The sequence below is a fragment of the Ostrea edulis genome, chromosome 2 (assembly GCF_947568905.1).
Source record: "Ostrea edulis chromosome 2, xbOstEdul1.1, whole genome shotgun sequence".
Taxonomy (NCBI): domain Eukaryota; kingdom Metazoa; phylum Mollusca; class Bivalvia; order Ostreida; family Ostreidae; genus Ostrea; species Ostrea edulis.
The window spans coordinates 23514060-23537204 of NC_079165.1; the positions used below are offsets into that span (position 1 = coordinate 23514060).

Genomic DNA, 23145 nt, shown 5'->3' on the forward strand with positions numbered 1-23145 from the left:
TATGCATGTAATTTTCTACGTTTCTATTGCAGACCAGGCACTTCGGAAAGAACGAGCGCTTGTACTACACATCGCAAGAAGATCAAGCCGGATGATGTGACTCGCATGCAGTACGAGGTCTTGGTAAAGCAGAAGAACAAACTTGACGAAGAAACTCTGTACTACAAACTAATGAACAAGAAACGTAAAATGGAATTGAATTTGACAAATGAGGATTGATGGTTATTTAATTGAACTATATGTCTCTCTTATTTGGCCCAGGTTAGACTGTCAGTGCCAAAATTTAAAATATTTTCCTCCTTAATTATACCCAAGCAAAAATCCCAGATGCTGGAGTTTTCAAAAGCACGTACATCTTATAATTATTAAAATTATATGAATTATTCAACATTTGTTCAACTACTTGAGGATCATATAAGAAAACCATTGTAGAAATGAAACACATTTTCCTGATATTGTCATGTATTTTGTACCTCATCAGACAAGTGTTACATGTCAAAGGGTTGGAATTAATTAATACTGCATATGTTGCAATTATAGTAACTCTCTAACACACACACACACACACACACACACACACTATCTCCCTCACCGCACACGCATAGAGATTTATTGCATGATGAAGTTAGAAGTTGTTCCTGGTTATGTAATTTCTTATGTTCTTTCCGTCCTCTGGTCCATTGTACGTTCCTGGAATGTTCCTGTCAGGAATAGTCATACTCTCGTCAAGCACAGGCGCACGCTGTATTATTGCAATGTTATGCAAAACTGCACAGGCTCCTACAATATGTACAGGTGCAAAATCGTTAACTTTAGCAATTCGTTTTTAATTAATCATATCTAAAGGATTGTTTGCGTATACAGGTAATGGCATTCATACCCAGTTCAGCTGCATTTATATACGATGTACAAGTATGTGAAGTAATTAGACTTATTCAGCAAAACCTAGATTTACTAGCTACCAATGTTGTATAAAATATGCGTAGTCCGCTCTTTTAAGTTGTTCAATAATCTGTTGCTGCGTGACTGTGGAGATATTCGTTTATCGTAAAAATTAATACCCTGCATACATATAATTGTTATGGTATATAATATAAAAAGTCATATTACAAATGTTTCCCTACCAATTATGACACAGACACGGTCAGGGCGCATTCTGATTTCGCTATGTAAAATGTGAAATCGCCTCTTGAACCACCCAAATGCACGTTCAACAGTCACCCTAGTTCTTTTGTGAGCAGCATTGAATCTCTCCTCAACTGGTGTGGATGGTCTGAGGTAAGGTGTTATCAGGTATGGCTGACAAGCATAACCACTGTCCCCTAAAAGGACCCCGTCGTTAAGCGAACGGAAGTTCTCCTCTATCTGTGCTTTAATTCCACTCATGCGGAATATGTGGATGTCATGGGTGCTTCCAGGCCATCTTGCAACAACGTTGGTGAATTTACCTGCAGAAACTGTACGCAATGAATGTACAGGTAGCGAACAAATTATTGAGACAGTTGTGATAATTTTGGTAATAATTTGTTTGTTTTTACTATAACCACGAAAATTAGAGTATCTCTGAGGCCATCCTTAAAAATATCTTCGTTTCCAGCACCCGACCCGCCATTTTCAACATGGGTCGGTCGGTCGGTAGATTTTTTTTTTCCTAATTGAATGTCTGTCCAAAGCATTCATATACATGTATGGTTTCATGACAGTGTAGTTATTCAAATAAGATGTGCTTAAACAATTTGCAAAAGATTAGTTTCTCTTTAAAACTCTTCAAATAATGGACAGTTCATTTATACAAAGAGGGAAGACAATAAAATTGATTTACAAATGTATTTTGATAAACATTTATTGATAACAGAAATAAACTTTATTCAAACATGAACATAATATAACGTTAAACTTTAAAAATTGAAATAATACTGTATTTGTTATTAAAGAAATTAATCTTTATCTATCCATGTGTTTGCCTCTCTATTTTTCAAGTATATATTACGTTATTCATCTCGCATCTCAGAATTGTCACAGGTGAAATAATTATTAAAAACAAACATTTTAACAATCAACAACAACAACAACAAAAGAACATACGAGTATTAAGTCTGATAGTCCTGTTTATTTTATTGGACATCTTTTCAGGGCCCCCTTAGCAACACAAGTGCGACTTTTGCATATAGGCAATACAGTCCTATATTGTTTTAAAAGTTCTTTGTCTTGTTCTGCATTCACACCCCCACAGTGACAACAAACATCTGTGCGACCAACTTTTGACGTGTAGTAGGAGAACTGTATTGGGCTTTCACAAGCTAGCTGCAACCTGACAAAAACTCTACCCTGCAAATGATCTCCTGTAAAATAAAATAAAATATTATGACCTTTTGAATTAGTTGTATAAAACAGACGACACATGATTTTATATGATATTATACACAAGGAGGCTTGTGTGTCAGAATGGTTGGAAGCAGGAACCAATTATCTATTACAGTTTAAGTCATATTACATATGCAATGTTATGTGTTTGTATTAATTAAGCCGGTTAGTTTTATTACACCCATGTTTACTGTTTTGTTGAATTATTTTTGACTTTTCTGCATGTGGCATGACATGATTTGTTTATTTTAGCAAAATGTTATCACCTACTAACTTGTTGATTCATTTGGTTGACTCAAGTTTATGGTGTATTTCTAATTGATGAGTTCTAAATGCACTGTATGGGTCACTAACCTCTTAACAGGACGAAACACATCCAATAGTTAAGCTTTTGTAACCTTTTTGGTAGGTTTGCTTAATTGCTTATATTATAAATTGCTTTCCAAATTTGGCAGTGCATATCAAAATACTTAAAATTAAAATCTGACATTTCACCATATTTTAGTACTCAGTTATAATATAACAAAAGAAACTATTGGATTTGTCTTAGAGAACAGGCCTGTTTAAAATTACATACATACCATCTGCAGTTATTAAGGCACCACAAATAAATTGTTGTTTCTCAATGGATCTTCTCAGCATTCGACTTTCTCTTACTGCAAGATTCTTCTTGGCATAGATACATCTTGGCTTTGAGCAAAGAGTGCAATTAACAACAGCTGGGACATTTTGCCCCACAAGAATCGAGTTCTTACAGCCCTGTTATAAAAAATTGATTAATCAGAACATTACATCCAACATCAGATGTATGGCTACATGTATTCCAAACACAATCTTTTAATGAAGTTTGCATGTTTTAACATACATGACATAATTATGATATCATAAAACTACAATTTTAGCACTTCAATGTTTAATGAATTCAATACCAAATTGATGTTTTTGGTAATAATATATATATTTGTTTGTGTATTAATCAAGGCATTGAAACCTTCTAAAAATTGTTTGCAATGATATAGATCTCACACTGTTCATCTGTATTACAACTGGATTTGACATAAGTGGTCATAACACTTTGACATGATGTTGGATTCCCAAGATGGGTGATACATGTATAGTAGGAGATGCTAACCCTGCAGACGCACCTAGTCTTAATTCAGCTGGAGTTCATGCGATTTCAATTGTTTTCACTTCCGTTTTAGTATGTCTGGATGGACTTACAAGACTCAAAGTGACTTTGGTATACTACTTAAATATCAAAATAGGCAATAATGAGTACTACCTGAGCTGATTCGGCAACTGCACTTAGAGTGGTGTTACTGAAAGATGGTCTGTCCTTGTCAGTGGTTTCCATGCCTAAGCAAGTTGAAAAGGGTTTGTAGTGTTGACCGTCACCAGACAGTGTTGGATCTGGTACCCATTCTGGTTTTTTCTCTGATCTCAGTGGATGGCAACAATTGGCACTGTCACATTTCCTTACTTGAAATAAATATTGACCTGATTTACAATGCATTTCAAGGAAGTTGTGATAGTCCTGCTTGTCTTTCAGATTTGCCTTCAGATATTTTCCCAGTTCAATATTCCATCTATGACTGTGTTTATTTGGCTTTCAAAATTCTGTAGTGCTTCATCTGATGCAAATTCTGGAGTTTTGAATGGTACATCTTTTAACTGAACCCTTTGAGTTCGATCGTTCAAAAGCTGAGTCATATTACCAATGGAAGTATTCCAAGCCTCTTTCAGATCTGGAACTCTTTCAGCTTTTGACCTGAGGTCAGACATGGTATTGCATGACTTGACTACTTGTTCCAAGTGGCTTGTCATCTCGTTTCTATAAAGTGCACAGTTCTGGTAGGCCAAATTCAACAATGCCATGATTCTTTCTGCTGGGTTTGCCCAGCTGTTGCCAGGAGCAGTACGACCAGCTACCAGGAGATCCAAGTCTAATGCTTTGAAGAGGAGAATAAGTGAAAGTTTAACTGAATCATATGTGCAGCGATGGTCTGGTCCACCATCTGTAAATATCATCAAAATGGGTTTGCAGACATCATCAACCTTTCTCATGATTTCTTTCAGTTCTAGGGCGTGTCGAAAAGGAGTGCTTTGTTGAAATATAGAGTCCTTCAAAATTACACTAACTTGTCCTCGATAAAAAGACTCATCTGACGACTCTGGTATATTGACCTCTAAGAAGACGGATGGAGTTAACGAACCTTTAGAACCCAAATCATGATCAAGGCATGCCAATGTTGATGAAGATGGCACCAGCGACTTTTTTCCTCTGACACCTGTTGACATAGCTGTCCCCGGCTCACCATAATCCACTTTTGACTTGTCATCTAAGCAATAAAACGAACAAATATCTCTGTTCATCACTGCATATTCCCTCATGTATTTAAAATTGGCAGCACAAAAGTGTTCATCTGGATGACTAATTCTAATCTGTCTTGACTGAACTTTAAATTGCAAATTGATTTTCCCTTTATAGAGTTTTGCTGCATGAGAATATGTATTCTTTGGCATAAATGCAAATAAGACTGAGGACTCGCTTGGGATGTTGGTGTTTGGTGGACATTCTTTCTCAACCTGTCTAATCAAGTCAGCGACACTTATAAATTGACTGAAGTGTGCTTCCCCATGCCTACGGTCGTCCACGGCTGTTAATTCTTCCACTTTTCTTTCCAGTATGCTGAAAAAACCCTGAAATTCAAAGGATATCCATTTTAAAGTTTAATTTCCAGGGCAATATACATGCATTTTTTGATAAACATGAAAAATTGTAGAATGTACTAAACTAGATGCTCCAATGATGCTTATAGCCCACCTGAACAAACTTAGTACTGGCTATTATTGATCCAATGATAGCATCAAATTATTCAACATTTTAAAAGAATCACTGGGTTTTTTTTAATGCTATAGCCATGGATGGTATCTTTTCATGGTATTATAATTGACATAATTGATACCTCAAAGGTGTCTCCTGGTCTACCAGGGTTCATGTGCCTCAAGTCGATGATCAAATCTGGGTCATCAGCGAGTAATGCTTGTCTAAGTCTTTCATCAAGAGACGGATTTTGATCTACAGATGCATCCAGTGTCAGTTCCTTGTATATTCCTCTAAGAATGTGTTGTGGAACTTTTGTGCCCCCTATATTACCAAAGAGTTGAACAAAATGCTTTCTCATGTATCGAGTGTGATATTCTGGTAGTTTCCACTCAAGTTGCTTAACCATCTTTGCAGTTTCTGTCACTGCTTCTCCGCTTGTACGCTCCTCTGGGATTTTCCAAAGAGCAACAATAGCACCTAACCCACCCCCTCAATCATATTTCAGCAAATCAATGGCACTAGTTAACTGAATATTTTCAATGAAGCGATACGTCTCTGCTGAATTTTTAAACGGTTCAGATGTACATTGTATGAACTGTTTCATCCAAAAATAAAGGCTGATAATAACCAAGCTGCCTAACTGATGAATCTAACTGGATGTACTTTTTATCAATGTTCATATTTTGCTGTGTTGCTGGTCTGCACTGAACAGTTATATTTTCACTTATTTGTCGAACTGGATGAGGCAATGCATGATATACCTGTTGTTTGGCATTTTTAGAATCTAAATATAGTGCATAGTTTTGTAAAGCTATTGCCAACTCCTCTAAAGCTGTTTTCAAGGTACCCCATGAAGCAATAAATGAAAAGCCTAACAGACGGAATATTGCTTCACTATGGTGCTTCAAGTCAATACTACTAAGACTTGGGGGTGACTTCTTTTTCTTCCTCCAATCATTGTATCCATCAAAGCCTACCAAGAACCTGTAAAATAACCGAACACATTACAACTTGAAAAGAGTCCCAAGGGGACATTTTGCAAATTACAAAGTATATGTCCTATCAAGAATATTTCTTGTATTCACGCTGGTACAAATGGACCATCCCTGGCAGTACAAATTTACTGAGCAGTTTCACAGGAGAACAGTTTTTAAATTCCATCCCCCTCCCCACTTCTTTCCATTTTCTCCTAGTGACAGCCATCTTGGATGGGGTCATGGTTATTGGACACACAAAGTTTGGTACCACTTGCCTGAGCGGTTTCAGAGGAGATTTTTTTTAATTGTGAATAGAAGATATATGCAAAGTGATGGGGAAAAGTTTGCATGTCCTTTTAAGCAAGTGAGTATATACATTGTAAAAACATTTAATATGAAGGTATTTGCATTAATGGTAAACCGTGATAATTTTGTTAAATTGTCAGAAAAATGATGTCAGATTCCATTTTGCCATGAATATCTGCTGACAGGCATATGGATCTCTGACATTTTCTATTAAAGTGCAATTGAAGTTAATTCAAATATTAAGGAACAGTGAATACCTCTCTGGTATAGGTGTAACTGTGATAGCCTCAGCACCTGTGACATTAGCAGATCTAGCAGAGTTGAATTTATCTTTATTGCCATCCAAATACCATAAGCAATTTACAAGAACTTCCACATGCTTTTTCACACAATCATCAGACATCGCTTTGGGAAACGTCATCGACTCAAATTGGTTACATACATCGTTGAATAGTCTATCTTTTGCTGGAATAACATATTAATAATTTTTCATTGTCATATACTAAAATGGTTAAACTGGAGGCTTCATGGAGCCTGTGATCGCTCACCTTATCATGAATAGGAGGTTATAAACAGGCAACATCATGCCATTTCTAATGGAAAGTTGCAAGTCTACACTTTTGTGAAGAGTTTTAATATTTCAATATAAAACTTCAATTTATAGTCTTGATCAAACGTATCTCATGCTTGAAATTTAATAATACTTTCGCAAAGATTTCAGTTCCATGAATATGACACACACTGGTATTGAAAATAGTATTAAAACCAGCCTTTCAAGCATAATATTTTACAGATTTCGGGATTTTATGGACTGTCAGAGAGGAAAAATATTCAGTCTTTAATACCATGGTAGTCATGGAATTCTTCCGTTATTTGTATGGTTTTTCAAAAGGTATCTCTTGTATGAGAAAGTATTCTTACACAACCGTAACTGGAAAATACTTAATATCAGTGGGGTTTTTTCCAGCAAAACAAGTATAATGCCCATAGAAAATAATATAAAGCCCTGGCAGTATGGAAATATTTTATTCGGCAAGGAAAACTTCAAGTTCCGGATAAATTAACACATTCACATTTTTATACTTGAGAAAAGACCCCATGATTTTTCTCGATTATAGCTCTATTGCTATACTTTCTGATACCGGAGATAACTCATATGAAACCAAACCTATGGTAAGACAGAATACCTGTGTTAACTGAAAGTTTTCTCTTGCAGGGTTTTCTCGGTGTGGTCATCATGACTTCAAAGGCATTCTGCCCATTAAAAGCAGTCTTCTGATCCCCTTTATGGTTCAATGGGCATGTCTCACACTTAAGTCTAATTGTCACAGTGTTCAATCTTTTATTAAATTCATAAAGAGTTTCCACATTGTCGTCAAATTCCGGGTGGAAAACTTCAGAACTCGAACTTGATGACACATTTACCATACAGCATTCTGTACAGTCACATGTTGGTAATTTTTTAAGATCTCGGTAATCATCACACACGTTTTCCCATGTATTGCTCAGATCTATCTTTCGAATAGTTTTGGTTACGATCTCATGGTCGTCCCTAAAAATTGTGACAGAAAACACGGCGAACTTCGCCATGTTTTCAAATTCAAAAAAATTCTCTTTCGGAGCAACTCCGGTTTTGTCCATACTTTGTGTGTTGGAAATGGCCGAGTAGTTCCGGTTATACACAGAATTCTGTACAAGGGAAATAACCCCAAGGCTCAAAATAATATACGGAACGATTCCGATCAAGATCCGGTTAAAAAAAAAAAACCCAGAACGTCCAATGACCGAAGAAAAAAAATTCGGTCGCAACGTTTTCACACGGTCGGTCGGGTGCGGGAAACAAAGCTATTTTTAATTTTGGCCTGATGTGCATTGAATTTTCAAAAATGCATGTACATGCTGCTAGGACTTGCCTAGATGGTCGAGCGGTCTAGCGCGCTGGTTACATGCTGCTAGGAGATTTGGTTCTGCAGGTTGTGAGTTCAGCCCTCGATAGGGGCGGAAGTGGGTATCCAAATAAAGTGAAATTTTCTGTGCTTTATATTTAATATTTCTTCACTTAGGGCAGTTGTGTTCATTTAAGAGTTCATTGCTATTTCTGTGCTTATATAAATTACCGTTTTGATCACATATTGCTTGAACATTTAAGGAATGGTAACCTTTCCTGTTCACGAAAGCTGCCTCGTTGTCCGTGGGGGCCTGGATTCGTATGCGAGTTCCGTCAATGCATCCGATGACGCCAGGGAATCCAGCCAGCTTGTAGAATTCATTTTTTTGTAATTTGCAAATCTCTATCATTGGGCCATCTTATAAATCGTGGTGCCAAAGATGTCAATGCCAAGGAAACTCGCCTAACTACTCTCGAAACAGTAGATTTCTCCACACCTGTGGTGTCCCCAAGCACTTGTAGGAAACTCCCACTGGCATAACATTTTAATGCGATAAGAACCTGAATATAGATAAAGCTGTTTGTTCAAATTTTTTGCTTTATATTGACCACATTCATTAATGCACATAGCAGAATATATTCATTATTTGACGTGCTCGCCATTTTCTCGGAGCTTTTCGGAAAAAAGGTGAGGGGGGTGTGTGTACATGGATTGTACCGTGACAAAGTTGCTTGGGTACCTATATGTCACAGGCATTTATATCGTTTGGGTACCGGGTATATACAACGTAGTGTCGTAAAATGAGTAAACTTTTGTGTTTTACTTGTTTTAATATATATATATATATATATATATATATATATATATATAGTGGGATAAATCTCCGATATAATCTTTTAGAGTGCTCGACGTGGCCTCACGGAGCTACATAAATTGATGATCAGATGGAGTTCAATCACATAACATTTATTTCTCTACAGGCTGTTTCGTAAGGGGATGGTTTCCCCTCACTCGTCGGGAGAAAAATGACATCTAACGAAAAACATCCGCGTGGCTGAGAATATGTTACACAGAAACATACTGGATAGTTGCTAAGCATGATTACACACAGGATTGAGTAAATAGAAATTTATGGGAATAACGGCAAGTGCTGACAAGTCTCAGAACGTGCCCATACTTAAGGGAAGGAAGTTCGTTCGAATTTAACAACAAGGAATTTACGGTAAATTCAGATATGACGTGCTCCACCAAAAATTTAATTTATGTTATAACATGTGCTGGCTGTGGAAAACATTATATCGGTGAAACTGGAACTACTCTGCGAACTCGTATACGAGTTCATAAACAACACATTTCAGCACCCGAATACAGAAAAATTAAAGTTAGTGAACATATAGATGTGTGTGGCCACGGACAATTCAGTTTCTGATGAAATATGTGTAGAGTTTTTGACATATTTTAAGAAGACATAAAGGATTCATTTTTGTAAGAAGCGGGCGCCGCGCCCGGTGGCCAAGTGCTACTGAGTGACTCGTATCCACGACGTAGTAAGTGACGTCATTTTGGGAAGATTGTAAACAAAATAGGGTAAATCCACTTCATATGTTTTTGTGACTGAATATATGAATTTTTTATGCTAAGAAGCAAAATATTGTACCTGTATCTCTGTACTTAGAACCTGCGATCTCCTCGTCTTGTCGCCGATCTTGGGATGCAGTAAGTCACAAATAAATCGTATGGATTCTTTCGAAAACCGATATCTAGCCCGAATTTCATCATCTGACATATCACATATATTGAACCGATCGCGAAATATGCGATCCCTTCTTCTTCTTCCAAGATGCTCAAACATTAAGTTGTTCGCCATATTTAATGAACGATTAATGATGCCCTAGAAAGTACATTAAATCCAGCGATTTTAATGAAGGTTTAATGAAAGGATCTCTTCATTAAATATTTGATATAACAGAACTTAAAGCCTTATTGTCTAAGTTATTCACCATGCTACTTACCACGGAAAACCCTACCTATCTGTGTAAAAATAATAATAAGAGGTGTAAAAAACAAAAATGTCTATTGTACGTAATCGGTGTATTTTCAATAAAATGATCGGTCATTTTGCGTCTTTGTTTACACTCTCGATGATTAATTATGCACTGACCCGAATTTCGTTGATTGCTGTCGATGTTTACCGAGAATATTTTAAGGCATTGACCTTGATTCCAACAATGGATGCTGAGGTAAGCGACGTCATCAAACCAGAATAAATGTTTATAAAGCCCGAACTAGTCATCCCAAATGACCTATTCATTAAAAGTTTGATTACGAATTAAGGAAAAAAGGTCAAAGTGTATAAAAAACGCTTATACATAGTTATATTAACTCTATGTTACGAAAAACAAGCACCCGGGGTTCCCGGTGGGGAAATTATTAACACGAAGATTTCGGACATTTAGGATGAAATCATATCAATATGAATGATTACTTCATTCCAATTTTTCTGCTTGAAAAAAAACCTTATATTTTAAAATAAGCATATGATTTCCAATAATTGAAAAGCGATTTATCAGTATATTTTTGTTCCAAAGTAGAGAGAAAAATATGAACAAAAAGCACTTTTTCACAACCTTACGAGACAATTGTCAGTTCCCAAGTTTTGGAAGTGAATAGGTGGCTTCCACCGATTTCCCCCCCCCCCCCCCCCCCCCCCCCGTTTTCTTTGAAATTTTGAAGATTCAACAAATGAAATAAGTATTTACTGTGTATGAAAATAAATGCATTTGGAAGAAAGATTAAAATATATTTCAGGAATTAAAGAATGATTACATATACCTATCCCTTAGTCAATTTGGTGGATAGTATGTATTGTAGAGTTTAGGCACGGACCATTTCATTTTCGGGGGGGGGGGGGGGGGCTGGTATTTGTACCTCGGTCAGAATATTTTTTCGCACTCTTCGCGGGTCAGAAATTTATTTTTCCAGTACAGTTTATATAGAAAATTTTTTTGCTTTTTTTTTTTTTTTTTCATATGGCAAAACATTAAGCCAGATTATTTTTTCCAGGGCACATCCAGCCAGACTATTTTTTTCAGTAAAAATCAGGATCAGAATTTTTCTTTTCTCTAAAAAATACCAGGCACCCCCGCCAAAATCAAATGGTCCGTGCCTTACAAATTTCATGGCTTCAAACTCATGGTTTTACAAATTCAGGAACATCGTATAAAAAAAATTATTTTAATTTGGGATATAACTTTGTAAGCGTTTCAGCAGATGAAGTATTTCTCAAATGACATCATATTCTGCATGGTACATGTTTATGTGAGTAAATATGAAATTATCCATTTTCTGGAATTATTTTTCGTTTTCCTTATAGAATTCAGAAAGCTCTAGAGAGTCAAGATCCAGATCTGCATCTCCTCACAATGATAGTGACAGTCCAGCTGAACAACCAGCCAGACAAAGAGGTCGTGGAAGAGGCCGGGGTCGAGGTCGTGGAAGAGGCCGGGGTCGAAGTCGGGGAAATGTAGTTCGTCGAGCTAGAGGAGGTAGGAGGGGAAGAGGAGTCCAAAGACCTATTGGACCAAACAGAGCCGAGGTAGCAGCTGCCACACTCGAGGAAAGAAATCAACAACTTCAGGTAATATTTATATCTTAAATTTCATATTTGTTAAGTGCTGAATATCTGACATCGTTTAAAGATGAAAATGTATCGCTAAGTGACTTTCTTACATGTGTTTTCTTTATCTTATAGGAACGTATATCACGGCTGTCTGAAGATGATTTGAGGGGACTTGTTGGCCGGATAGTGACCAGAGACCCTGCCTTTGTCTTTGATCTACTGGACCAGGAGAACACTCAGCAAGGTGGACACCACCCTGCCCCTGATAGTCCAACTCCAGACTGGTGCACCTGTACTTACTGTCGCCAGATGCCCACAGAGGCTGAGAAACTCTGTTGTGGTAGAAACAGAGAAAATTGTTATTCCAGGATACCAGTTAGTAATATAAAATTTGCCAATATAAACACTTTATTATGTAGAAAAATAAAATCCACTTTGGTTTTAGCACTACAATGACATCTCAGTTTTAATTGTCAAAACTGGCAGACAGCAAAATGTGTACTGGTTATTTTCAAATTTAATTATTTAACTTTATTTTAGTAAAAAGCTACAGGAGGAAATCAGTATAAGGATGAGGGTTCAATTTAATTTAATAAATATGTAATGTTTTATTTCAGGATTTCAACCTGATTGTGCTTGATGAAGCTGTACTTGCTGTTGCTAGAAGGTTCAGAGAGGAACTGCTAGTAATGCCAACGATTATAATCGGTCGAATCGACATGCTGCCTACCGCCAGTACATTGTATGGACACATGGCAGACTAGGTGCAGGAGACCATCGTGTCATTCCTAGCTGCTGTGTTTGGAGAATTTTTGATAAATGGACAGTATAAAGGTTTTGTTGGGGGTCGTTTTAATTGAAAATAAATAACTTTTTGTTGTTACATGTCATTTTTAGCTCTTCTGAGCCAAAGGCTCAAAGAGCTAATGCTATGGCCATTTGTGCGGTGTGTGGTGTGCGTAAACTTTTTAGAAAAAGGGCTATAACTCAAGAACCCCTTGGCCAATTTTTTTCAAAGTTGTTACAGGGTATCATTGGCCCAAGGGCTTTCATACATACTAAATAGAGGGATGTGACCCTTTAACAAGGGGAGATAATCAGGAAAATACAAACAAAAGTAGTGGTTGCTAAAACATCTTCTTCTCAAGAACCACAGGGCAGATTATCACCAAACTTACACATAAGGATGAGGATATGTTGTAGATTAAAAATTGTTCAAGGCATTACCCTGGGGCAAAGGTCGTGGTCTCAAGGTCACTTCAAAGTTGACCTAAATTTATAAATTTTTTAAATTCCTTAAATCTTAGATATTTTAGTCATTATAAGGACTAGGATCATCAAATTTTGACAATTGATGCATCTTAGGACCTTGTGTCAAGTTGTCTCAAAAGTAGGTCACGGTGACCTACTTTTTGAATTTTGCAGGTATTTATTTTAAAATTAATTTTGATGCATATCTTGGACACTTTGAAGCCTATGCTCATCAAAACTTGTCAGTTGGTGGATCATGGGACCTTGGAATGCGTCAACTGAAAAATAGGTCACCGTGACCTACTTTCTGAATTTTATGGCTTATCATTTATAGATATATTTTAAGTTGTTATTTCAAATACCGAGAGGTTTAGAATCATCAAATCTTGTAAGTTGATGCATCTTGAGGCTTTGACACATATTTATAAAATAGTAGGTCACAGTGACCTACTTTTTGAATTTTACAGATATTCAAATTTCACATTTTCAATTTTAGATGCATATTTTGGGCACTGTAAAACCTAGGATCATCAAACTTTGTCAGTTGATGCATCTTGAGTCTTCGGAGTGTATCGACCAAAAAGTAGGTCACTGTGACCTACTTTTGGCATTTGACAGTTATATTTATATATTTCAGTCACTAATTGACCTACAATCATCAAACTTTGACAGTTGATGCATCTTGAGTCTACGGAGTGTGTAGACCAAAAAGTAGGTCACCTTGACCTACTTTTGGAATTTGACGGCTATATTTATATATTTCAGATACTATTTGACCTACAGTCATCAAGCTTTGTCAGTTATGGGTCTTGCATGTTCGAAGGGTTTCGACCAAAAAGTAGGTCAACTTGACCTACTTTTGGAATTGGACACCTATATTTATATATTTCAGATACTATTTGACCTACAGTCATCAAACTTTGTCAGTTGATGGGTCTTGCATGTTTGGAGTTCGCTGACCAAAAAGTAGGTCACCATGACCTACGATTGGAATTTGACAGCTATATTTCAATATTCAGATACTAATTTGCTTAAAATCATCAAACTTTGTCAGTTGATATTTCTTGGGTTCTCAAAATGTGTAAACCAAAAAGTAGGTCACCTTGACCTACTTTTTTGAATTCTTAGGATTTTACTAAAGATTTAGAATACTAAGAGGCTAAGAATAGAAATGGTGGGGTTGTACAATTTATCAGAAGAGCGATTCTAGGCCCTTGGGCCTCTTGTTTAATAATACCAGAGGTATGTTGCTCCAAAGTGAAAGTCATCATTAAAGTGTTATGGATGTCATTACAAATTGGTTGACCACAATGATAAAATTGTTTCTAAATGAAACTTATCATGTTCCCTTAACTTTCTCTCTTCCTCATAACCAGATTTGATGGAAGCCGCATGACCAGTATCCTACAGGCAGCAGAGTTTACATACACTTCTGGCTACCTCACAAACAATTTCAAAAAAATAATAAATGTAGACATCACACATAAATTAACGTAGCGATCACACATAAATTTACAAATCTATTGTTTATTGTCCAGTCCAATAGTCAATAGTTTTATCAGGATCTTCAAATCTTGACTTTTGATTGGCCACTATTTCATGAATTGGTGGAGGAGGAATAGCAGCCAAGTGTGCTGACAATCGTCTTGGGTCATAAGGCTCAAGCACTACCCTTCTATTCATCCCAATGCGGTCTTCCATCCTCATACAGACAATACTTTTTATGAGGTCCTTTATGTACACATATGATTTTTCCTCTTTTACAGCATGCACTGACCATCTTGCAGTTTTCTTATTGTAGCTTCTCTGCCACCTGTAAAATGAATAAAAACATTTAACGATACAGATGAGTATATAGAACCAAGTTTGAACACTGCCTATGTCAAAATCATTCTCACAAAAGAAACAAATGATATTCTCCATGTTAAATGATTTTCCCTTTTTTCTTTTTATGAGTTAATAGTTGTGTACAATATTTACAAACTGAATTAAGTTTAACCATTAAGAGACAGACATGTCATTAAAAGATGAAATTAAACAGAAATTTCTTGCTCAAAAGTTGATGATGAAAATAGTCAACGTCAAAGGGATTTTCACAGCTTAATGGTATGGTTTTCCCATCATTTGAAATAGTACAGTGACCTGTAGATTCACAATCTTTTTAAGTCCTTATCATACATGTATTACTTTCCTCAAACATTGAACCTCTATTGATTTTCCTACTTTTAAGCCTCAGGTGCACCTACCCATTTAATATATATTGCTGATGCAACGATTACAGTTGACAAAGTGATATTTTCACAGCAGCCTTTAACCTGACAACTTGAATTAACTTGGATATTAGCCAGGTCTAACAGGGTTTGCTGGTACACAAGTAGAGGTCTGTCATCTGTAAGTTGGTCTACCTCATCTACACCTGCGATTCTTCTAATATTTCCAATGGAATCGGCATCAATGGAATCTGAGGGATCAATTTCACTATCAGAATCTGATTCATCAGTATCCTCTATTGGGATGTTGTCAGTGGCAAGGTTCGGTCTGTAAAGTAGTTAGAGAAACATCTTTGTATTAAAGAATGTAATCTCATATCAAATGTTGTAATATGCACACATTTCTCAAATATCAGTTCAACTTAAATTGTTTAAATCATTACTAAAATAATTCTGACCAGGAAGCCATATAATTATTACTTACATGATCCCATAGTTATTACTTACATGATCCCATAGAATAATAGTAATACTTGTATCTGTTACCATCAAGATGGTATATGTGTAAAACACAATATTACAATTTTGCATACCTCAGAGTAAAATTTAAACTCGGTTCATAGTCTTCATCAGAAGAGTCATCCTCAAAGTCAATATCCTCTGTTACATCTATCGTAAGGCTGTAGTTAAAAAAATGTATTATTTCTTTCATTACTTGGAACTTAAATTAAGAAAGCATTCATGGTAGTCATAATTTATTGCAGTTCACTCTGGACAAGTTAATTTAATTTTGCTGACATATTCATTAACCCTTATCTCAAAATCAGTAATTTTTTTTTTGTTATCTAAAAATAAGATACTAGACCTTTTCTTTCCCCTTATTTGAACACTTACTCAAATGGATTTATGAATGAGCTGGATTTTTCCAATGCACTTTTCTTCGAGTTGCTGTGAATTTCCTCAACTCCAGACATTTCTGATTCTCTGAAAATTAATATCTAAGATGTCAACATTCTAATTATCAATCAATTCAACTCCTGTAGGCATACACAATCGAAACCACTACATGTATTGCAAATTTTAAAATGTAGTACATGCATGGTTAAAATTTGACAAATCCTGTTTTAAGACATTTTTATTAATATGTGGCTAAATCTAAGGTGAAACAAAAAAAACACAAACCATTGATACTTACATAACAAATTACAATATGATTATTTATACTGAAATATGTTGTACAATGATCAACTACAAGTGCATGTACATGTATGATGACTATATAAATTCTATTGTCATGATACATGTAGTTATCAAAGACTAATATCAGACATCTCATGTGATGTGAGAAAAATCTAGAAGTATAAAAGACTAATATTGTATGTATATGAATGTAAAACTGAGTAGTTGGTTGCATTTTTTAATGAAATACCTACATTTTGTTCTCTCCAGCAGATGATATATCAGAAACCTCCCACATTGCACTAAAATGTGCTCCTAAATGAGATGGTCCAGGGGTGGACATGGCATGTGCAGCTGTATTCATCTGAGTTGATAGTACAGGACATTGGTCAATGTCCATTTGCTGGGGTTGCGTTTGGGCTCCTGACGGCTCTGCTGCAACTTCTGACCCATAGTATCTAAAATTATTAACAATTCAATTCAAATCCAACCAACGACAGTTTACTTTCAGCCCTTACATTTCAATCATGATATATAAAAAGCCAATCATTAAATTATTCAATTTTTTTTCTCTCTTTATAATTCAGTTTGAATGTGAAACAGACCTGTGATCAACATAATTATGACCTAAAACCAATTATCTAAATTCTATAGAAATTCTTTACACAATAAAGGTATTTACTTATCATATTGCCAAAAGTCTGGAAGAAGGTAAAATGAACTCCGGAAAATCCGAAATGGGACAAGCAGAAAAAAAAACAAGTCAAACTTGTCCAAACCTATTTACCCTTCTTTTATCAAGGTGTAGCAAGAACCGCGCATATTTTTTATTTTGCCTTAGTTGTAGTAGCAAGATACATGTACATGTAACTTGTTCTTAAAAATTGGGTAAACATTCAGTCATGTACTTTTGTCATTTTTTCAACTTTAAAATAACATAGTTTTTCTTGATAGAACAAAATCACTTATTAAAAGTATAGTATCATGACGTGTAGCTATAATCTCACAGGTACATGTATGTAACAGTATAGAATAGGCACACATGATCAGATGATGTTACCAATCCAACAGTTGTACATGGATAATCATATTAATATATGCATGTACATTGATCCATCTTGTTATCTGATTCTTTTTATTCTTTCTTTTTCTATGTTTGTTGTGTCGTGCAGAAAATTTATGTACTTGTAATTGTTTTCAATTATATACCGGAAATGAAATCAATGGTCAAAGAAAAGACATGCATGTGTGTATGCCTTTCCTCAAGTTCGGAAAAACAGGGGTAGGGCGTATAAAGATATGGATATTTTTCCAAGAACTTTGCACCAAAGAAATTTTTGCATTGCTCTGCTCAGTATTTTGTTACCTTTATTTCTTTTACACTAACCCTATTTACATTGTAACTTGATTCCTATACTCCTGAATGTTGACCTAATAGCAAATGAATGGACAATTAAATCAGTCTTTGTTTTTCTAAAGTTTCTTCTTTGAAAGCAAATTTTTAATTTAATATTTATGTACAAAGATGTAATCATTCTATTTTTATTTTTCTGTATTTTGGGATTCTACAATGTGTGCCACTGTGGTGTGGTGCAGTTTACTGCCCCCCCCCCCCCTCGTTTTTTTCTCTAGATAAGGATCTTATATTTGTATTTTTTTTTGTCAGATTGTAAGTAACACGGCATTTAAAAAAAAAAATGTTTTCAAACGAAAAAGGCTGCTTGGTTTTGGTGTTTTTCAATCGGTACACATATTTCCCCTTTGGATGGCCTCGTTACTTTCACATTCGTCTGTTTACACACGACGATTCTCGTTTAAGAGCGTGTGTTGCACCATTCCAGATTTAAGAACGATGTAGAATTACTTTGTACTCGTTTTTATACAGTAAATAAGATTTAAAAGGATGTAAAAATACTTTTAGGGTGAATAGATGGCAAAAAAACTTGTGTATTGGTTGTGAACTTACTTATCCAGCAAAATCTTTGCCACTTCAGCGTGTGTTTCTACACGTAAGGCGTCCTTCAACTCGTTCCATCTATCGTACTGGTCACCCACATATATCCTACATTTGTTCCATTTGGCCGAAATAACATTTTTATTCCTTTTCCTAGCAGAGTCGGTCAAAGTTCGTTTTCTACCGCGATTCGATTTTTTCGCATCTGACATCTCCTTTTTCAACTTGCTATTGCGCATGCGACGTAGACAATTCCGATTGAGTTCAAACAAAAGGTCATACAATCGACAGTGATCGGCTCGGGATTGAATCGTATTTCTTACATCCTAGACATGAATTCAGGAAGAAGTTAATTACGGCCATAGAACGAACGTAGCCATGCTTATCGCTAAAATAAGACATTTTTTGGCGATATATAATTGAAATACACAATCTTGACTAACAATCAAAATATGTAAAGGGAATTAATGAATATCTTAGACAATCAGCCTTTAATGTCACATTAAATATTTTTAATTTAATGAGGCTTTAATGTCACATTAAATATTGATACAACCGGGTCCTGGTTACTAAACAACATGATAGATTAACAACAGACATATACTACAAGAGTACGGATACGCATCAATATCTTCACTTTGGATCATCTCATCCCAGACACACAAATCGTTCTATAATAATAATTATGTCCTTTATTTAACCAGGATAGCACAATTAGTTTAAAACTAGTTTACATTGTGGTCCTGAAAACATATATACAGACAGCAGTATTATACAGATACAATATAAAATAGTATATGAAGGTATGCTGTATACATACATGTATGCTATCTACATATTTAAAACTGAAAATAAAACAAAATAAAACTGAAAATAATCAAAAACAAATTTATATGGTTTTAATTTCCCGAATGAATTTTTTTTCTAAGATAAGCGGATTTAAAAGTTTCCAATGTTGGATAATATTTTTAAAATTCTGGCATATTATTCCATAACTGTGAACCGTAAATTGTAAAAGATCTAAAATATTGTGTCTTTGCTCTCTGGATATATAATGAATTACTTTGACTTAATCTGGTAGATCTACTGCTAATTTCAGGAACATACTGAAAATCATCTAAATAATCGGGGGTTAGACTATGTAAAACTTTGAAGGCAAGAATGATAGTTCTATATACAAAATAGTCTGACAGAGGCATCCATCTAAGTTGCTGGATCATTTCTGTTGTAGGTGTATAAAAAATTCTATTTAAAATCACTCTAGCAGCTCGCTTTTGAAGTTTGCATAATTTGTAAAGATCGTCCTTGTTTTTCATATTCCCCCAAACAGTACAACAGTAGTTAAAATGAGGAAAAACAATTGTATTAAACATTTTCAGTAATAATTCAGTTGACAAGAATGAACGTAATCTAAATAACACACCTATTTTGCTTGCAAGTATAAAATTTCAACATGTTCAGACCACGTGATACACCTGTCAATATAAACACCAAGTAGTTCTACTTAATACATTTTCGATGGCGATATTGTCCACTTTTATTGAAAGTTTTCTACAATTTCTTAATCTTTTTTCTGTACCAATCATCATGCACTGCGTTTTCTTGAGATTGATTTTAAGTTTGTTTTCATCCATCCATTCCAAAATATTCTTAAGATCCATATGTAATTTGTTTTCTATAACATCTATACTTTTATCCCAGACATTTTGGGTTGTATCGTCCGCATACATATGGGCTGCAGGGCTGCAGAGTATTGTAAGCAATCTGGATAGTCATTTACATATAGAATAAAAAACAAAGGACCAAGTATTGATCCTTGAGGTACCCCTATTGTAATATCTAGTTTGTCGGACTGAGTTCCATTCCATCTTTTAGATATATCGATGACGTTTTGTCTATTAACAATGATAGCTTTCATTCACATGTCGATTTGATATATCCCTGTGAGCTCGAAATAAAGGACACCACAGAGTCGTCCACTTCTGCTTCATACTTAGATATTTTATTGAAAGTAGACATTAACGGCAAACTGACAACTCAACTGTATGACAAACGGGATGATTTCAGCTTCTCCATCGTCAATTTCTCATATTTGTGTAGCAATATTCCATTATCACCTGCATATGGTGTTTATATATCTCAATTCATTCGATATGCAAGAGCTTGTTCTGGGTATAGTCAGTTTTTAAATCGAGGTAAGCTACTGACAAACAAGTTGATGGTTGATGGTACAGGGATTTCAACAGTCTCGATTGAAGTCAGCATTTCGCAAATTCTACGGTCGTTATAACGATCTAGTTCGTCAATACAACCTCACATTGGGTCAAATGCTGTCTGACGTGTTTCATACCGATTGTTAAGCCGTTCTTGGCACACTGATTTTGACTGCGGATAACTCCGTTTACCTGATCAGGATATAGGGCTCACGGCGGGTGTGACCGGTCAACAGGGGATGCTTACTCCTCCTAGGCACCTGATCCCACCTCTGGTATGTCCAGGGGTCCGTGTTTGCCCTACTATCTATTTTGTATTGCTTGTAGGAGTTATGAGATTGATCACTGTTCGTTATCTTCACCTTGCATCTAACACATTGTGATCTATTTGTCAAATAAGATTTAAACCAATTGTATGAATTTTCACATATTCCAAAAGACAGTAGTTTGTGAAGTAATACGTCATGATTTACCGTGTCAAAAGCTTTACTTAGATCTACAAATAAGACACATGTAATTTTTCCATTGTCAATGTTTCGTAACCATTTTTCAATTATACTATGAAGAGCTGTTTCGCATGAATGCTTGAGTCTAAAACCAGACTGTTTTTCATTGATAAGATCGTGATGTATTAGGTATTCGTAAAAATAATACCTATATAAAATAATAAATATAAAAATAATAATTCTATTCCGTACAACCTAGCTAGGAGGATATGCACCATAGTCAGTGATGAACAAACAAGAGAAGAAAGTTTACATCAACTTGAAATTTACTTGACAGAACAACATTACCCTAAAAACAATTAAAGATGGAATAAAGAAATCCAAGGCGATTAACAGAGAAGAACTTATCATCCCGCCTCCACGAAAATTCCAAAATATTACCATTTGTAACCACCCATAACCCCAAAAACCTGAATATGACTCCTGTGGTTCATCAACTTAATAATATTCTGAAATCAGATGAAAAATGACACATGTCCTCCGAAATTACAAATTCTCAACAGTAAAAGACAACCAAAAAATCTACGTAGAATATTATGTCCATCCAAATTTCATAGAAAATCCAATTCCCGAGTCAACAGATGCAAAGATCCCCGGTGTGAAATGCGGATGTGTCTTGTGGCTCTAAGAATTTAATACATATTATTACATGTAACGGATGTAGACAAATCTATATCGGAGACACAGGAAGAACTCTTAGAGCCAGAATTCGTCTACATAAGCAACACATTCAAGTACCGGAATACCGTAAAATAAGACTGAGTGAACGTTTAGACGTGTGTGTAAATGGACATTTTAACGTGTTTTTTTTCTTTCCATTTTACACACTTTTCATGGACAATTTAGTGGAAAGGAGAGTAAAAGAAAAATATTTCATTCGCTCATTTAGACCTACGCTTAATGTAAATTCTTTGTATTACGTCACAATAATACGCTCCAAATGACTCCCTCTGTATTATGACGTCATTATATTGTTATAGTCATAACATAATTATGTAAAACGTCTGAAGATTTTTTTAAAATGAAAGCGCATACGTTTTACAACGTGCTGTCATATTTTATTTAATATTTCAGGGAACACTTCTAGTATACCGGTCCCCAAAATATGGCGCTAAAATGTGTGCCGCCGAAGGCGGTTTAGTATATATATACGATCGCGTTAGCGATCAGTAAAATCACTAAAACGCAAAAAAATCACAAAAATAAGCCCAAATTCGAATTCCTTGTTAAAAATGAAGTTTAAAAAACTTTTTAAAATCAGTTTTTAAAATCCGAAATGAAAAATAATGCAAGAAAACCTACATTTCTTGTAAAATAAATGGAATTTGTTGTTGAGCAAAATGGTCACGTGCGCTTTGTATACGTAATTCTCATGAATATTCGTATGATACGACGTCACTGGTATTGATGTAAACAAACTGAACAGCTGATTTGCGATGAAATGCCCGTATTTTTTTTTATTTGTGCTGATGTAAGAGAGTTGATTCACTGGTTAATAGGATTAATTGTTTTGATAAATCTGGACGGCAAAATCTGTGGCAGCTGTGACAACGGGAAATTTGGATTAAGAAAGGATTCGTCATATTTAAGCGACAGATTTGTATGGAGATGTTCTAACAAACCTGCAACAACAAAAATTCCATCAGGACTGGTAGCTGGTTCGAAAAGTACAAATTAACGCTGAAAAAGTTATGTTAATAACATATTTCTGGGTATACAAAGCTAGTGAAAGTTTCGTGAGACACGAACTTGAAATTGCAAGTCAAACTGTTGTTGATTGGTATAATTATTCCAGAGAAGTGTGTACCTGCATTTTAGAGAAGAATTCAGAAAAAATAGAAGGAGTGGGA

The 23145-nt window shown here is 35.4% G+C and overlaps 2 protein-coding genes and 1 pseudogene across 3 annotated transcripts in view; 1 reads left to right on the forward strand and 2 right to left on the reverse strand.

Annotated features, from left to right (window-relative positions):
• Positions 1-625: 625 nt before the first annotated feature.
• LOC125679792 (putative nuclease HARBI1) lies at positions 626-10149 on the reverse strand (annotated as a pseudogene).
• Positions 10150-10591: 442 nt separating this feature from the next.
• The window catches only part of LOC125679793 (uncharacterized), an 84290-nt gene continuing 71736 nt past the window's right edge, over positions 10592-23145 (forward strand). Inside the window, exons 1-4 of the mRNA XM_056153338.1 lie at positions 10592-10603; positions 11737-12000; positions 12115-12357; positions 12600-12680. Coding sequence (XP_056009313.1) covers positions 10592-10603; positions 11737-12000; positions 12115-12357; positions 12600-12680 — 600 coding nt within the window. The remainder of the gene's footprint in view (positions 10604-11736; positions 12001-12114; positions 12358-12599; positions 12681-23145) is intronic.
• On the reverse strand, positions 14917-18727 carry LOC125681108 (uncharacterized). 2 transcript variants are annotated; one of them, XR_007372160.2, is made up of 6 exons: positions 18589-18727; positions 16877-17080; positions 16309-16427; positions 16037-16123; positions 15480-15771; positions 14917-15046 (listed from the first exon to the last, which is right to left on the reverse strand). XR_007372160.2 is itself a non-coding variant. In XM_056156439.1 (5 exons), exons 3-5 carry the CDS (start codon positions 16153-16155, stop codon positions 15026-15028), a joined length of 432 nt encoding a protein of 143 aa, XP_056012414.1. In that variant the 5' UTR covers positions 16156-16427; positions 16877-17080; positions 18589-18727; the 3' UTR covers positions 14917-15025. The 2 variants fall into 2 exon arrangements, 1 of the variants encoding a protein (XP_056012414.1); XM_056156439.1 differs by having other exon boundaries at positions 16037-16427.